Below are 18,603 nucleotides of genomic sequence, written 5' to 3'. Positions count from 1 at the left end.
TCTGATCAGTTTGTTCTCAAATTAGTACAAATGAATAATTCTGACATTTCCATGAATAGGCAGTCAATTAACCTGGATAAGGAGCAAGCAAAACAAAAAGGGGAGATTTTTGTCAGTTTTTTCTTATCTACCTTATTCTGCTAGTATTTACTTCTGGTTATAATTTTACTCTACTCACCTCCCCCACACCCACCCAATGAATATATCTACATGCACACACACATATTCATTCTGCCTTTGAGAATCATAAGCTAAAGACAAGTGATTTTTTTGCTTTGTGACTAGTTTGGCATAGATGTCATTAACCCTTTCCTACTTGACCACTTTTGAGGGAATTCAATATGTCTGGAATCCTCTGGGGTTCTGAATACTCTTTCTAGAGTTTACTGCATCTTGTTCACCCAGGGTTTGACAAAAATAGAATTCTTAATTTGCTCTTGGAAAACTTCTCATTTTATATTGTAGCAGTCAGAAATTATTTGGATTGTAGTGTCATTTAACTCTTTAGTAATATTAATGCTACCCTTTTATTAGAAGTCTGGCAGTGTTTCCTTTTTAGGTACGGTTGGGCTCTTCAGTCATTTAACTTTAAATCCAAACCATTCATGGATTGGGTGAATAGTAGAATCCCAAAATAGTCAGACTTGTGTAGGCTCACATTTGCATGAATCTATATTGCCCCCAGACTTGGTGAATAAAAGGATATTACATATTTCCATTCTAGAAACAAAGTTTGATTCTTCAAGAATATGTACAAAAATAAGATAAAAATTATCTTGACATGACTCCCAGAAAATATGCAGATTAAAAATGGAACAAATGGCTCTACCTAATGGGAAGACAGACCCTTCAAAATCAGTATTAATCATGTCCCATTTGAAAAGGTACATTTGACTCTCATCACCATATTTGGGGAAAAATTATGTAATCTGTTTTCTTCAAGAGACTTTTTATGGAATGAGATGTTTTTTAGAAGGAGCATGTCTGTATTTCTACACTGTCAACTAGCAATTAATAGATTGAGCCTGTGCCTGAGAATGCTTCTAGTTTCAAACATATGTGTTAGAGACTATGAGAAGTCTCAACATTTGTTTCCTAAAGGCATAAAACAGAGGTTTATTTAGGAGAGTAGATACACATTCAAGGGACAATGTGGTGGGGGAACAATCTCACAAGAGAGATACCTTTTGGGTAAAGCAAGGAATATGCACTCAAGAATGTGGGCTATCTCCAGAGGGAGAGATGATAACCCATTGGTGTGGGGTGTTAATATTTACAGAAGGTCGTTGCTAGGGGCTGGACAAGAGATGGAGGTGGGGTGGAGCTACACAATTTTGTGCCAGTTTTTCCTTTGCTGGCACATTTCCCTCATTTTACAAGGGCATGGACCAAGGGCATGTCCCTTAAGCTCAAGATTTACAAGTGTGTTTTCTGCATCTCAGTGGCTTGTGGATATTTCCTTTAAGATTCAGTATATCTCTCTCTTTATCCTAATTCCCTATCTCATTTCCCTCCCCGAGATATTGATCTCTTAATCTTGAGACTTGGTGAGGGGTGAAGATCCATCTTCTTAGGGCTACTTCAGGCCACCAAGAGGTCAGGGATCAGAAGTCTCACCCTCACTGTTATAAAGAAGACAGACACTCTCAATACATTTTAACATATTGAATACATGGAAAAATTAACAATTTTAAACTGTATTTAAAACAATAACAAGTGATTGGTGTCTTCACTAGGGACAGTAGCATATCAGCATGTAATTGTGATGGGGAAAGTGAAATTTTCTATTTACTTAACAGTTTGTTGCTAAAAGATGAGTGGTATCAGGAAGGCCAGAGGTTATATTTGGAAAAGTCATCTAAGGCTGGGAAGAACCCATAGGCTCCACCAGGCAAAGGTTTTGATTCTCTCAGTTCTAAGATGAACTGCAAAGGGCAAGATGAAGCAGTAGAATCCAAAAACTGAGGCTGGGGGCAAAAGGAAGACCTGGGCAGAAAGTTTGGCAACATGGAGTTGGGATCCCAGGCAATTGGCATCCAGCAGTCAGCACTAGGGAGGAAGGGGATTAGAGAGAAATGCACTTCAGAAAGTGCCCCTAGTGAACACAGAGAATAAACTGTAAAGATGAAAGTGTGTCAAAAAGGCTCCACCTGCTTATTTGTGGACGGTTGAGGACATTCTGTAGGTGATAGGCATTAACTATAACCCAGGCACACGAGCTTCCTGTAACTGGGCTGAGCATATTGATATGTTTAGGTCAAAAGAGCAGGTCTGAGTGTGTGCTGTGCATTTCCGGGTGGGTGCTGCCTTCTCAGCTTGGCTCTCATTTCCCATTACTGCTTTGCTGTGACTCACTGATAGCCTGCCACATGTCATTAGGCAGCTCAGCTGCTGCTCTCATTTCTCCCAAAGGTATACAGAGGTTTGCATCTTGGCTTTTACATTTTTTTTTTCCTCCGAGAGCTGGAGGAAGTGGCCTTTTCACAGTTTGGTTCATTGAGTTGAATACTTATCGTGTCTTACAGTTTCAATGTTTCTTGCTCATAGGTATTTGATCCTGATGACCTTTATTCAGGGGTTAATTTCTCCAAGGTTCTGAGTACTCTTTTAGCTGTCAACAAAGCAACAGAAGGTAAGTAAAGTTTGTGATTTATGAGTTCTGGGTGACATTTTTGAATCCATATGTTTCTGATTGTTCTAAGAGTTAACCGTGCCCTGGATTGATTAATTGGTGAAAATTTGCCCCTTTTGCCCCCAAATAAACCCCAACAAATATCAAGTACTTTAATTTTTCATGGTTTAAACATACTTATCACCATATTTAAACATGCATATCACAGAGGTATTCTAATGCCCTTAGTATAATAATAGGAACAAAGAAAACCCAATTTTGTTCCAAAACTTTTGAATAGTCAACTCAGTATAGCAAGACAAAAAAAAAAAAAACAAAAAAAAAAACAGTTCCCTCTTTTTAAAATAAAGTTTACCAAGTACAACCATCACTTCCCTTTCCACACTAGGAACACATTTTTCTCATAGTCTTCCCTGTGTCTGTGTGTATGTTGAAGGAACCCCTCAGTAACCTTGCACTGGAAATGAAACTTCAAGGTTTTAGTAAATTAAGAGTATCTTTTGTTTAAATGTTTACCATCCGTTACATTGGAGGTTATTAAGTATAAATCCTAGTAAATTTGAGGAAAGTGTTGATAAACTTAAGAGTGGAATTTTACTCCTTCTATGATATAGTGTCTTACCTACAGTGGTAGTAATAATCATAGTTCAAATTCTTTGAACCCTTTCCCTGGGTCTAGCCTGTCCTAAGAGCCCTAAGTGGTCTTATTCCATGTTTGAAACACACCTGGGGATAGTCATTATTATTATTATTAGGTCCCTATTATCAATAAGGAAAGTCAGGTCCACAGTTGCCCAACTAGAAAGTGGCTGAATTAGAATTTAAACTCATACCTGACTGACTTGAGAGCCCTTGAACTCAAATCTGAATCTTCCTGCTCAAACTGTTAGAGAGGCAAGAAGCTGTGTGCCCAGCACTGCCAGGTGTTACCAAGAAAGTGGAAGACATAGTTCCCCCGCCCTTGGAAAAATTACCATCTATTTAGGGAGACTCAACTTACCCAGCAGAAACAATTGGAGAGCAAGAACAGACAATATAATCAAGTGCCAAATAAGATGGAACATCTAGGAAGCTATCAAGTAATTATAGTTTTAGTCAAAAGAGCTGTATATAATAGCAAGACATGGAAAAATACTTCTTTAAAGTTGTTCTTTTGCTATTTGAAAAAAAAAATGCATTTGAGCTATTGCAAGGCGTATAGCAGAAAGTACAGCTAATTCAAGTAACTATATTTAACACACATGACAACTATCCAGTTCTGGGCAGGGAGGATCATATAATTCTAACATTATGCCACACAAATTATATGTTCCTTTGCCAAACTCTCCTAGCAAGTTTTACAGTCTCTTCCCTTGCCGCAGATATTTATAAAAATACAAGGTGAAAGTTAAAACCCACGGCATCAAGGAAATTACTTGGATACTGAGCTTGTCGCCTAGGGAATGTTTGGGCTTTAGACTTTTGCAGTTTATATCTTTTAAAAATAAATGGAGAGGAAAAGAACCCTCATTTGAATTTGTCAAGAAGCCAGATTCTCTCTTTAGTACACTTTCAGCATACTGAAAACATCCAACTCAGCTTTGGTCTGATCAAATTTCACAAGGTTTCAAGGAAGAGAAGACTCCTGAGTTTGATTTTAAACAACAAATTATTCTAGTATCAAGATCGCATCTGTCTCAGACACGCACTCTTTCTTATTCTCATGCTTCACTCTTCCCACGGCACACTAGGGAGATTTTAGATTGTATGTGCCACATAAATCCTTACATGTAAGAAAGAGCCACTGAGTTATGGGCCAGAAAACAGGGCGAGAAATTTAAAATATTTCAAAGTAATAAGAGCCACAAACAGCTGTTTGGTACCCGATATAGTTCTGCCTTGGATAACAGGGCATATAGTTGCAACTGGTTCAGGAAGGAAGAGTTGTAGGGAATGGGTTAAGAGAAAATGTGGTTCTGTCGCTGCTTTTCATTCTACTGGAGAGCAATGGCCAGTAAGGTTGAGAACAACAAGTTGGCCACCAAAAAGGGAGGAGGCGGGGGTGGGGGTGGGTTTGAAACACAGTTGGCATGTTCATAACAATACCATTGGGATTATAGCTAGGATGCTTTTTATAAAGTCCCATACAAGATTATGTTGTAGATGGTTTTCTGACCTGAGTGCTTCCTTTACCATGCCTTTTCCTCTTTTCACAGATCAGCTCTCAGAAAGACCATGTGGACGTTCCTCTTCTCTTAGTGCTGCTAACAGTTCTCAGACAAACCCACAGGGAGCAGTTTCTAGCACAGCTCCAGGGCTGCAAAAGCAGGCAAAGACAGTGGTAAGTATAGTCCCCAATTCTCCCTGTCTGCTTTAAAATTCATAAAATAGGACTCATATCCCAGTTGCATTTTCATATGTGGTGAAATTGTCATTCTGTTTGTTTTGGGTGCCACCAAGAAAACTAGCTATAAACTAAACACCCATTCAGGCTAGACTTTGGAATAAATCAGGCATGTGGGGCCCAGAGTCTGAAAATCAGGGTTAAAGCCCCAGCTTGGCTGCTTATTAGAATCTGGCAAGTTACTTAACTGAGAGTGCTATGCAAATGTAAGTTATAATGACTATTCCGGATGACACTTTGCTGTTATTTTCCCTATTCCTTGGTTTATTAGAACTAAGTGGGTACTTGGCACTTTAGTAGGCAATCAATAAATATTCAGTGCTGTTCTTAGCATTATTGTCATCTTTATTTTTCTCTTTGAGTAAGACTTGATTTTAAATATCAGTCTATGATGAACTTTTATATTGAGATCTCCCAGTTGTCTTTGCATTTGGTCTTTTTTTTTGTGGGGGGGAGGGTACGGGGATTTAACTCAGGGGCACTTGACCACTGAGCCACATCTCTACCCCCTTTTTATATTTTATTTAGAGACAGGGTCTCACAAGTTGCTGAGGCTGGCTTTGAACTCGTGATCCTCCTGTCTCAGCCTCCAAAGCCACTGGGATTATAGGCACGTGCCACCATGCCCTGATGCATTTTATCTTATTGGGAGTTTTTATTTGGGAGGAAATGCTCCATCTCGTCTTTGGGTGAAGCCTCTCTTCTCTGTCAAAAGCCACCTGCTCCCTGTAGGCCATCATGTCCTGTTACTTCCAAAGCAGTTAAACGGGTGGTTCTTAACCTTTCTGAGACCACAGATCTCATTGAGAAGCTGATAAACATGGCACCACACCATTTGTACCCTCTTAAATTTTATACCAAAAGTCATGTTTATGAACTCGTTTGGGTAAAGAGCCATTGTGCTTATTATTTTCTCAAAAGGGTCTCAAAAATTTAAGCCCAATTGATGCAAGACAGGCTAAAATTATTCCTAATTTAGTTAGCTATGAGATATTTGACCTTTGCATGGGACCAAGTATGACCAAATTAAGATGTTATTAGTAATTGGAAGATAGGAACAGATTTCTGTGAGAGTTGATTAGTACCTAATATGTGGGCTAAGATTGTGTGTTGGGTAGAGGCAGGGTGAAATCGTTTATCATCACTCTATTACTTAGGTTGGTTAAATAGGTATCTTTAGATAATAGATGAAGGGAGAGGGAAATGAAAGCTATGACCCCATCCAAAATACACATTCTGACAATGCAAAAGTTTGCATAAAGTTTCAAGGGGTTAATTAATACCTCCGGAGGGCCATTCATAGACTCCTAAGTTTAAAAATCAGAACTGAGATGGATATAGGGTTTTATTCTTGGTCACTCAAGGATAGGTCTTACCTAAAACCATATAATTTCTACTATGCCTCAATTAGATGCCTCTTAATCTGCTGTGGCTTTTGTTTCTCTAGGAGATGACGGAAAATGGAAGTCACCAGTTGATAGTGAAGGCAAGATTCAACTTTAAGCAGACTAATGAAGATGAGCTGTCAGTCTGTAAAGGGGACATCATTTATGTCACTCGAGTTGAAGAAGGAGGCTGGTGGGAAGGCACATTAAATGGGAGAACAGGCTGGTTCCCTAGTAATTATGTCCGAGAAATTAAATCCAGTGGTAAGTGAGACCTTTAACTGTCTTTTTGAATATGACTTTTGTGTTTTCTTGTTGAAATTTTCTTATTGAAAATCTTGTAGTTTTAATTGGTTAACAGAAACTGTTTATACTTACATGTGTAGTCAAAAATAAGACTAGAACAGAACTGGGAAAAATCTGTGGTTAGATATTTTGAAACAAAGTTGTATTTAGATTACATCAAGGCAACAGAAAGCTAAAAAAGCAAAGGAATTCAAAGCTCAGACAACTGTTCCACCTTAACTATGTCCCTTTCTGTCTACTAATTCAGGCCCCTGTAATATAGTACATAGTCCTTCCTGCTACTCTGAGTCTCCATGGCAGAATACAATAATAAAGGAGGCCAAGTGCTGACTTCCTTTTTTAGCCCTAAGTAGACCTAAGACTACATGCCTCAAAGATGTGTTTGAGAGATAACAATCATAGGGTTGTAGGAAGTTGTCTGGCTGCTTTATTAACATTATTGTCTTTAACCTATTGAATATTCTTAAGAAAGAAGGGAAACTCTACTTATATTTCAAAAACCAAACTAAAACAAAACCAAACCAAACTAATTCTAAGACTCTGATACATAAAAGCATGTTACAACACAGACTTCACTTTCTAATAATATCCACCCAAGGGCTCCTTTCGGTTAATAGCTCTTTGTGCGTTATCTCTTCTGTAGGTATCTTCATTGCTTTTTTTTTTTGGGGGGGGGCTGGGAATTGAACATAGGTGCAATCTATTACTGAGCTACATTCCCAGACCTTTTTCATTTTTTGAGATGGGGTTTCACTAAGTTGCCTATGGCCTTGCCAAGTTGCTGAGCCTGGCCTCCAGTTTACAATCTCCATCTCAGCCTCCCAAACTGCTGGGATTACAGTTGTACACAACTACACCTAGCTTCATTGCTTTCTTAATGCCTCCAAATTGCTACTTTTAATTAATAAAATTATAGATTCACTGTAAATAAAATGAAACATTATGGAAATATAGTGTAGACAATAAAAGTTCCTTTTCTCTTTACCCCTCCTCCTAGATAACCATTGTTAGAAGTTTCTCCCAAAAGCATTTAAGATAAAATTTAGTTTGCACACTTTCTGTGTTTGGATAAAAAGGGGCATATCCTTTAATGGAATATGTTTACTACCAGATTTGTAATTATTTTTGTGGTGCATAGACTTCTCAACATTTTTCCCCAATACTGGGGATGGAACCCAGCTCATGCATGCTAGGCAAGCAATCTATCACTGAATCACATCCCCAGCCTCCAGTATTTTTAATTATTGGGAATTGAGATGTTTCAGTTAAGCCTTGAAGTATTTTCACAGGCCTTGCCTGGAATTTCCTTGGTTCTGATGATTTTTACAGCTGATATTTACCCATGGCTACATCTTTCCATTGATATAATCTGCTTGTTAGGACTCCTAAAACATTTTCCAGATTTACTCTGACGTTTTTTCCTTGATTAAGTGTCTTCATTTGCAGAACCAAAAGGAACAGGCCTTGTTGCCTGGTCTGGAAATTCCAAGCATTGTTGAGGGGACATGGGAAGTGCATAGCATGTCCTCACTTTGATGGCTTTCATAATGGTGTCCCCTATTATGATACCTTTTGTAGCAGTCTGGTCATTCCTTTGTGGACTGCCCCAGACTGTTAGTTCTGGTGTCCAACCCCTTCCCTTCAATTTTTTTCCTATATGCTCTTTGATTTGGGACTCATATGGTAAATTCTGACTCTGAGTCAAGCACCTAGGTAATCCCAAGAAATAGCTAAACCAGATGTTAAGGATAGGTCTGAGATTTGGGAGACAGGAGGCCTGCTAGTCAGAGATGGCCTAGGATTAGAAGTTTATGAAACAGCATCTCTCATTAGCTCAGTACAATAGTTTCCTAATTGGTGTCCTTGGTCCTGTTCTTGTCACTTCTGTAATGTGATCTAAATTCAGGAGCCAGAGTGATTCTTTCAAAACTTAACTTGAGTCACAACTCCTCATCTCAAAAAGGATAAAGGCTGGGCTGGGGATGTGGCTCAAGTGGTAGCGTGCTCGCCTGGCATGCGTACAGCCCGGGTTCGATCCTCAGCACCACATACAAACAAAGATGTTGTGTCCACTGAGAACTAAAAAATAAATAAATATCAAAAAATTAAAAAAAAAAGATAAAGGCCAAAGTCATCACAATAGCCTAGAAGTCCTCCAGGATCCTGCCTCTTTTCTGACCTCTGACCCATCACTCATTCCATTCTAGCTATACTGGCCTCTTGCCTGCCTGTGCCAGACAGACTTCTGTCTCCTGTATGGTCCTTCTATGTGGACCATCTTCCTCAGATGTCAACATGGTTGCTTCCCTCACCTCCTTCTGCTCTGCTTACTTTCTGCTTCAGAGTAGAAACTCCTGGTCACACAGGAGAAAATCAAACCCTGTCCCCACTGCCTCTATGCCCCTCTCCTGCTTTATTTATTCATCTGTCATTTCTCTCCATCTAACATGCTATATTACTGCTTATTTATTTAATTTACTCTCTAAATCTCACCATTTAAATGTAGACACCACAAGAGCAGGGATATTCTTTTCTATTTTGCTTGTGCTCAGTAAATATTTATAAAATGAATGAATATCATGTGGTATGTAATGAAATTCATTGTTTTCATTGAGTATCTCTTAGGTACTCAGGGCATCTAGAACAATCTATTCCTCATGGACTCTGCCCCTTAGGACCTTCTGATAGTCAAGATAAGTGCGTGCACAACTAACAGGATAGACTAGAGTAAGTGACAGAGAGATCTAAATAAGATGCTGGTGGAGCAGAAAGACACAGTTCAATTAACAATGACATACATGGGTCTAAGAACTTGAACTGTGTCTTAAAAGATGGAAGAAGATAGAAGGTTAGAGGGAGGTAGTAAGTTAAAGCACAAAAGTAGGAAAGCATGGTATATGGGTGGCAGAGTGATTTGGGTTTAAATTAGGTACATAAAGAGTATGACTGAGGTCTTAAGCTAGAACTGCATGAAGAGGGTGCCAATGTAAAGTTTTAAGCAGAGGATAGCATGTGGTTTGAGAAGATATTTCTGGTGGTAGGAAGATCTTTCTGTTGGGGGCTGAATTTCAGGAATGCCAGCAAAGGCTATTGCTGAGGTCCAGGCAGTCTAGATAGTGGTATAGACTAATCTTGGTGATAGTAGGGAGGAAGAGAAGTGGATGGATACAGTACATGTTGTTGAAACAATTAAAAACTTGCCAGTGATTAATTATGAGGACAAGGGAAGAGGTGAGGATAATTCTACATCTAGGGGTTCAGCTTGATGGTGGGTTCTTTAGGGCATGCACTATAACCCATCCAGCCATCCAATAAAGATTTATTTCCCATGATTAGGATATTAATTCTGTCCTGGGCACTGGTAGAGTAGAGAAGAATAAAACATGACTCTTGCCCTCATGGTACCTAAGGCTAGGTACTCAGGGCATCTATAACAATCTATTCCTCATAGACTCTGCCCCTTAAAACTTTTTGATAGTCAAGATAAGTGCATGCACAACTAACAGGATAGGCTAGAGTAAATGACATAAACAGAGATCTAAATAAGAGGAAGCTATTAGAATATAGTATGGTAAGTTCAGTGATAGAGCTACTACAAGGTTCTATAGAAAGTGGCAAGGAAAAGAGGGGCATCTAATCATCCTGATAGGGAGGTCAAGGGGAACTTATTGATCTTTATGCACCTTTCTGTCTCCATAACACAGGGCTTTAAACATAAGACGTGTTTTATCCATACTTATTATAGTTGGATATGGTTTGAACATGTCCCCTAAAAGTTCATGTGTTTGAAACTTGGCCCCTAGTGTGGCAGTGTTAAGATGTTGTGGAACTTTTAGAAGTTGGGCCTAGTAAGCAATGATTACTCACCAGGGGCATCACACTTGGAAGAGACTAATGTAGTCCTTGAAGAATGCCAGTTAGTTTCTGTGTGAATGGGTTGATACAAAAAGAGTAAATCTGGACCCTGAACATTTCTGGCTTTCTGCCTCACTAAGTGATCTCCCCTTCTGTACATGACTGATTTCCTTTCCATTTCTCTGCTATATTGTGACCTAGCCAAAGGAGCCCTGACTAGAGGCCAAACAGATGAGGCCACTCAATCTGGAACTTTTGACCTCTAAAACTTCAAGATAAATAAACCTATTTTATTTATAAGGTACCCAGCTTCAAGTATGTTGTTATAGCAACAGAAAACAAACTAATATAGTGCTGAATTCAGTTAGTGGAGAAAATAGGAGGAGGTTGTTGTTGGTCGTGTTGGTGGTGGTGTTGGGTGGTGGTGGTGTGTGTGTGTTGGGAGTTAGTGATGATTGATACTGAAGATGATGGATTGTTTGAGAGTTGCTGAGTGAAAGTGTAGCAAGTCATAGTTCCAAATATTTCCAGCAAACAGTGTGGATAGGGACATGGGAGGGAGATTAAGAACTAGAGATGAAACAAACAAATGACAGTATAAGGTTTTAGGCAATGAAGTGTAAAATATATTGCAGATCAAAACTCTGAGGCTGAAAGTGCATTAAGGATGGAAGTGATAGGGCTTGAGCTGAATGCTGAAAGACAGACAGGCTGTGGACAGGCCCAGAATAAGGGGAGGGACAATCTAAGTCATAATAATTGGTTGGGAAAAAAGACACCATGAAGGTTCTCTGGTAGAACAGAGCAGAGGGAGCTTGGGGGATAGTACAATAGATTAACATAGTATAATGAAAATTTCTTGTTGGGAAAGTTAGATGAGCAATAAATCTTTGCTGACCTGAATTCTTTTTCAACCCAACTCTTTGCCACTTCTACAAAATAGTAAGCCAAAATCTATCTAGGCTGCTGCAGAGGGACATTATGAATTCTAATGCTTGTTTTTTCATGTTTAGTCTAGAAAATATTGTCATTTTTTCTTCTTTCCATAAACTCTGTTCTGTAACTTAGGAAAGAAGATTTGTCTTGCAGGAGGTTGAAAAATAGTGATTCTTAGATGAAATGCATATTTCAGGGAAACAAAAGCTTCAATTTAAAAATTTAAACCCCACTGCCATACAAACTATTGGGCCATTTATGAAGTTGAATTAGGAATGTAACTGAAGAACTTCAGTGGTCTCCATGTGATTACTATTGGGTCCAATGTGTGATACTGGGGTTGCTTGGATAGTCAGCAATTGAGACAAATTCATACATATAGCTTGACAGTACACAAACTTTTGTAATGCCTTAAAAGTCCAGAGCCATATAATCCTCACCCTGTAGAGTGCTGTTACACCATTGCACTCTGTGATGTAGTAAATTTTCCCTTGGCATTGTAAGTTTCATATTCTACTGTAACTCTTGTCTGTTGATAACTATGGCCAAAGCCCTAGGGACAGCTTTGTTCTGCTCTTTGAGAGAAGATTGATTTCAAGGGGTGTATAACATAAAGAACAGCCCACCTAATACTATAGAAACTTAAGAAATAGAATATTTGAGCATAATACTCAAATATGCTTTCAGCATGAGCTTGAGGCTGAAGATAGTGTGTGTCTTTATGACCATGATTATAAAAACATCTCACCAAAAGGCTAGAGATGTAGCTGAGGGCATAGTACTTGTTGAACATGGTGAAAGCCCTGGGTTCATCCCCAGCACTACAAAAACAAACAAACAAACAAGAACAAAGATACAAACCTCTCAGCAAAAATGATGGAACCTGGACACTGATGACATCAAGAAGCCATTGTTACCAGTTATTCTTGCCTATCTCTAAATTTCTTATTATGTGAGGAAAAACCCCTATTTTAGCAGAAATATATTTTTCAAAGATCTTATTCATGAAAGTATATGTATTGAAAACTCAGACATTATATAAGCCATAGAAGGGCCTTTACTCCTTTGTTTCATTTGAGTCAGATACATTGTAAATAAGAAAATTAGTCATTTATACGATTTCCTGTTCTTTTTTAAAAAGTAGTGGTAATCTATAAACTAACATGTTATTAATATAACAAAGAAACTTCTGCCAGTGCATGTATAACATCATAAATTATATCTTTTTTATTTTTGTCTTTGTTCTGTTACCTAGAAAGGCAAAGGGTTTTGTTAGGACTTTGCATTAAAAATTTTCCTGGAAAAAATTTTCCATGCCAGGAAAGCATTGAGACAAGTATGATTAGAGGAGATATTTTGAACAAATTCTATTTTCTCCTTCTAATTCTGTTAAGGGATCATTAAATCCTTCTAAAACATTAGTAGGCAAGTATAGATACCAATTGAGGGGATTATTAGGTACATGGTTAATTAAATTTGTATTAAAGCAGATTAAGAAATAATTCTTCCTGCTCATTATAAAACAAGGCTAGAGTTGAGCTTTATATTTCAACTTTCTGTTTTAATCCCTCAGGTGTATCACATAGATGCCCCATGTCCACAAAAACTGTTTATCACTATATTTCTTTTAGTTCTATCACCATCAACAAATACTAAGAATCTTGACATTAGCAAAAAAGAGGAAAGAATCAAAAGTGAATATTTCTTTACACTGACTGATTCTTTTGCACTGATTTAATTAAATTGACCAATTTTTGTTCTTTTTAATTACAGATGACAGTAGAATGTATTTTGACATATCATACATACATGGAGTAAAACTTCCCATTCTTGTGGTTGTACATGACATGGAGTTACACTGGTCATGTACTCATATATGAACAGAGGAAAGTTATGTCTGATTCATTCTACGGTCTTCCCTAATACCATTCCCCTTCCCTTCCCTTCATTCCCCCTTGTCTAATCCAATGAACTTCTATTCTCCTCTCCTCCACTTTTTTGTGTGTTACCATCTGCATATTATAGAAAACATTTGGCTTTTGGTTTTTTGGGATTGGCTTATTTCACTTAGCATGATAGTCTCTAGTTCCATCCATTTACCAGTAAATGCCAGAATTTCATTTCATTGTTCTTTCTGGCTGAATAATATTCTATTGTGTGTGTGTGTGTGTGTGTGTATAAAATAAAGAAAATATGGTGTGTGTGTATATCTATATATGTGCGTGTGTGTGTATATATATATATTTATATATATACACACACACACACACATACACACACACACACCATATTTTCTTTATTCATTCATCTGTTGAAGGACACCTAGATTAGTTCCATAGCTTAGCTATTGTGAATTAAACTGCTGTGAATATTGATGTGGCTGTGTCACTGTAGTATGCTGATTTTAAGTCCTTTGGGTATATACTGAGGAGTGGGATAACTGAGTCAAATGGTGATTTCATTCCAGTTTTTCTGAGGAATCTCCATACTGCTTTCCATAGTGGTTGCACCAATTTGCAGTCCCACCAGCAATGTACGAGTTGACCTTTACTCCCACACCCTCATCAACATTTATTGTTACTTGTATTTTTGATAATTGCCATTCGGACTGAAGTGAAATGAAATCTCAGTGTTGTTTTAATTTGCATTTCTCTAAGTGTTAGATATATATTTTCAAATATTTGTTCACTGATTTTTTTTTCTGTGAAATGTCTGTTCAGTTCCTTTGGCCATTTATTGATTGGGTTATTTATTTTTGGTGTTAAGTTTCTGAGTTCTTCACATATCCTAGAGATTTAATGCTCTATCTGAGGTGCAGGTGGCAAAGATTTTCTTCCATTCTGTAGGTTCTCTCTTCACATTCTTGATTGTTTCCTTTGTTGTGAAGAAGCTTTTTAGTTTGATAACTCCCACTTGTTGATTCTTCATTTTACTTCTTTGTGCTTTAGGAGTCTTGTTGAGAAATTCGGTTCCTAAGCTGACATGATAAAGATTTGGGCTTACTTTTTCTTCTAGTAGGCACAGGGTCTCTTGTTTTATTCCTACTTCCTTGATCCACTTTCAGTTGAGTTTTGTGCATGGTGAGAGATAGGGGTCTATTTCATTTTGTTACATATGGATTTCCAGTTTTCCCAGTACCATTTGTTGAAGAGGCTTTTCTCCTATGAATGTTTATGGCCTCTTTGTCTAGTATGAGATGACTGTATTTATGTAGATTTGTCTCTGTGTCTTCTATTCTCTACCCTTGTTGACCAATCTTTCTATTGCCTTAGAAACACCACCAAATATTTATGTTTTCATGTTAGTTCTGATTAAGTCACTTTAAACTACCCCTAGGGACTGAACTTGTCTCTTCTCAACCTCCACATATTTATTCCTTCTTTGCGTGTTGCTGAGCATGGATTTCAGAGAGAACTTCACATGGTGAGAGTAGTGAAAGGGGGGTGGGGAACAAAGGAAGTACAAAAAGGCCTTAAACTGTCACTGAGGTCATAGTGCTGGTGTTTTTTCTATTTGCATCCCCCTCTTGAATTTTTTCATGAAGCCATTTGTTTGCAAGAGCTGTGTTATTTTAGATTTCCCAAGTTTGTTCTTCCAAATTAGTCTTCCTTCTGTTCCTTGTGTTGATCCCTCTTCCTAGAGCAAGCCTGCAGAGAGAACTAGAAGTTCAGCATGGTGCTGAATGAAGAGTGGTGAGAACATACATCCTTGTCATGTTCCTAATCCCAGAGAAAGCATTCAGTATTCAGTCATTCACTGTTTTATAAAATGCTGGCTGAAGAAGGTTTTTTGTAGATGCCCTTTGTTGAGTTGAAGAAGTTTCTCTTTATTCTTTTTTTTTTTTGGAGTTTGTTTTTCTTAAATGGGTGTTGAATTTTGTCAAGTGCTTTTTATGCATTGATTGATAATTATTATGTAATTTTTATTTTTAGACTTCTAAGGGCACAGGTTATATTGATTCTTTTTTTTTTTTTTTTGGTACTGGGGATTGAACTCAGGGCTGCTTAACCACTGAGCCACATCCCTATCCCTTTTTACTTTTTATTTTGAGACAGGATCTCACTAAGTTGCTTCAGGCCTTGCTAGGTTGCTGAGGCTGGCTTTGAACTTCACGATCTTCCTGCCTCAGCCTACTGAGCTCCTGGAATTACAGGCATGCACCACTGTGCCCAGCCTCTTTGATTGTTTTGAATATTTAACCAATCTTGCATCCATAGGATGAATCCTATGGTATACAATGTTTAATACATTGTGGAACTCTATCTGCTAATATTTTGTTAAAGTTTTTTTTTTTCCTTCTTTTTTTTGTATTTTATACTTGAGGGATGCTGGTCTGAAGTTTTTTTTTTTTTCTTTCTTTCCTTTTTTGTACTGTCTTTGGGTTTGTTTCAGTCTAATAGAGACCTTCTCAAAAATGATTTTAGGGGCTGGGGCTGGGGCTCAGTGGTAGAGTGCTTGCCTAGCATGTGTGAGGCACTGGGTTCAATCCTCAGCACCACATATAAATAAGTAAAATAAAGGTCCATTGAAAAATTAAAAAATGATTTCAGAAGTGATCTCTTTATTATTTTCCACAAGAGATTTTATATAATTGATTTTGATTTTTCCTTAAACATTTGATAGAACTCTCCAGTGAAACTACATGTGATTGGAAATATTTTTTTTTAGAATTTTAATTTACAAATTTTATCTCTGTTGAGAGCCACAGCCTAAGCAGCCCCAGCAAACTTCCAGCTGATTGGCTCCTCTGTGGTGATGCTCATTGGGCTGTTTCCCCGCCCTTTCAGACCACGGAGCTGCTCATTGGGGGACTCTTTTGGCTCCGCCCATGTGACCCAGCCAATCGGTCTCAAGAGCAGGAGGAGTGGGGGGGTTGAGAGGCTTGTGGGAAGCCAGTGGTGGCAGTTGGGCTCTGAGGGAATTCCTGAAGAGCTCCTGTGGTGCAGCCTGTGTGTTCTAAAAATAAAGTTCGTTTCTGGTTGACAAGTAGCTTGTGAATTGTGCCCAGCCAGACTGCGGCATATTTCCTTAATATTTACAATTCTATTCAAATGATCTATTTCATATTGGGTAAGTTATAGTTTTTGTTTTCTGAGGAATTGGTTTGTTTCATAAAATTGTCAAATTTTATGTGTGTAGGGTTGCTCATAATATTCTTTTGTTTTTCTTTTGATAGCTCCTTGATCTGGAACAATATCCTCTGTTTCATTTCTGATTTTGGTAACTTGTGTTTTCTCTCTTTTTTCCTCTCAGTCATGCTAGAGGTTTGATAGTTTTATTGATTTTCAAAAATTTTATTGATCTTTTTAAAGCACCAATTCATTTTGCATCATGTTCACACACTGAGAATCTCTAAGACAGTCACTTCTTTCTTTTCAGTTTGTTTCTCCTCTATCCTACTTTTACATAGTTAACATTTTCTTTCAGTTGCATTACACATTCCTGTGGCCTTTCCTCTCCTCTTCTGTGTCTTGGCAGGTGCTCTATTATGTTTACCCTTCCTTTTGGCCTTGCTTCTGAAAGGTGACCACATCTTGCTGGTATTTCTAGGTTTCATTTTTTATTAAGACTGCTTTAAATAATAATTGCACAAGACAACTCTGAGTTCTAATTAGAACCATTATAGCTACATTGTAGAAATCTTGCCTAATAAAAAACCCAAATAATTTGATAGTTGCCAATTTTGAACACATCTAAGTGTGCAAGACCATAGTCTACTGGAAAGGCATGGTGATACCACACTAGGGTTTAGGTCCTGGCTATGTTGCTTACAATCTAAAGAATAGCCAGAGTGACTCTTCATTGCTTAGGTCTATTCCAATGAAGTTTTTAGAAACTGGTCATATCTACTGTCATCCCAGGGGAGTAACAAGTTGGCATTCATTGCTGTGTTTTTGACTTATTACCACCTTGCTCAGCTTAGCTGAGTTGGAAGACTTCAATGTTCCATGTACACTACTGCCTTGAGTATTGTCATTTTTGCAACTGTGTTTTAGGAATGCTCCCTGTCTAGAAATCTCCTTGCTTTCTTCTGTACTTCTCTGAATTCTAGCCACTCTCCAGGGCTAAATCAAGTAATCCCTGACCAGAGAGATCTTCTCTGGCAATCACAGATTAAACTGATGGACACTCTGAACTCTAGTAGCATTTTCTGCCTATGCCATTGAGCTGTTTTTTTTTTTTTTTTTTTGTTGTTGTTTTGTTTTTGGAATCATTGGTTTGGGAACACAAGGTCTTGTCAAGACATTCCTGGGCTTCAGTCTTGGCTCTGCCATTTCTTAGCTGCATGACCTTAGGCAGGTGACTTTGCTTCCCTGAATCTTGATGGCCTCCTCTGTAAAATGAAAAATCATCTCTGCCTGTCCCAGTTATTATAAAGATCAGATAAAATATCTTAAAAGCTATTAAGTGCCAACTAAATATTGTGGGGTTTTAATACAATAATAGTTAAAAATCAAGGTTAAATGAGAAAATATTCATGATATAATGATGTAATAAGAGAATTGCAGCACTATAGGTAAAGTAAGAAAGATCCATGTGTGTTTAAGTGTGTGTTCACAAAAATGTACATTAAAAGAATAGAAGACACTCTTCAAAATGTTACTCTGAGTAATGGTTAGTTCTGGGTGATGGGATGATCATTGTTTTTCTCTGTATTTTGAATTTTTAAGGATGGGACTAGAATAGATTTATAAATTTAAAGTATTATTTAAAAAAGAAAAATCAAAGTCTGATGGTATGTTGTTATTTTATTATTTATATTCCACCATATTTTGGAAAGGCTTTAAAGTAGCATATAATATAGTAAGATAAAACTGAAATGTAAGACAAAAAGAAACAAAAGAGAAAACACAGACAGGGAGACACTTTTAAATATTTGGTATTAACTATCTTGTGTTTTTTTAAAGAATGTTTTCTTCAGTCATAAATTAATAGGTAAGATTAACTTTGTAAAAGAAAGGCAGCATTTTACAATATAATATAATCAAATTAAAATGATATACAAAAATGACTGGGGCTGTGGCTCAGTGGTAAAGCACTTGCCTAGCATGGGTAAGGCACTGGGTTCCATCTTCAGCACCACATAAAAATAAATAAATAAAAAT

The 18,603-nt window shown here is 37.6% G+C and overlaps 1 protein-coding gene across 6 annotated transcripts in view; it reads left to right on the top strand.

Annotated features, from left to right (window-relative positions):
- The window catches only part of Arhgef6 (Rac/Cdc42 guanine nucleotide exchange factor 6), a 113,802-nt gene that overhangs the window by 25,992 nt on the left and 69,207 nt on the right, over positions 1–18,603 (top strand). For all 6 annotated transcript variants that reach the window (XM_071606677.1, XM_071606676.1, XM_027940163.2 and 3 more), the window contains 3 exons: positions 2,548–2,632; positions 4,828–4,952; positions 6,463–6,664. In XM_071606677.1, coding sequence (XP_071462778.1) covers positions 2,548–2,632; positions 4,828–4,952; positions 6,463–6,664 — 412 coding nt within the window. The remainder of the gene's footprint in view (positions 1–2,547; positions 2,633–4,827; positions 4,953–6,462; positions 6,665–18,603) is intronic.

This window comes from Marmota flaviventris, chromosome X (genome assembly GCF_047511675.1).
Source record: "Marmota flaviventris isolate mMarFla1 chromosome X, mMarFla1.hap1, whole genome shotgun sequence".
In the NCBI taxonomy this organism is placed as follows: domain Eukaryota; kingdom Metazoa; phylum Chordata; class Mammalia; order Rodentia; family Sciuridae; genus Marmota; species Marmota flaviventris.
Note: the sequence above shows the minus strand (reverse complement) of the source record. Positions and strands in the feature narration are given on the sequence as shown.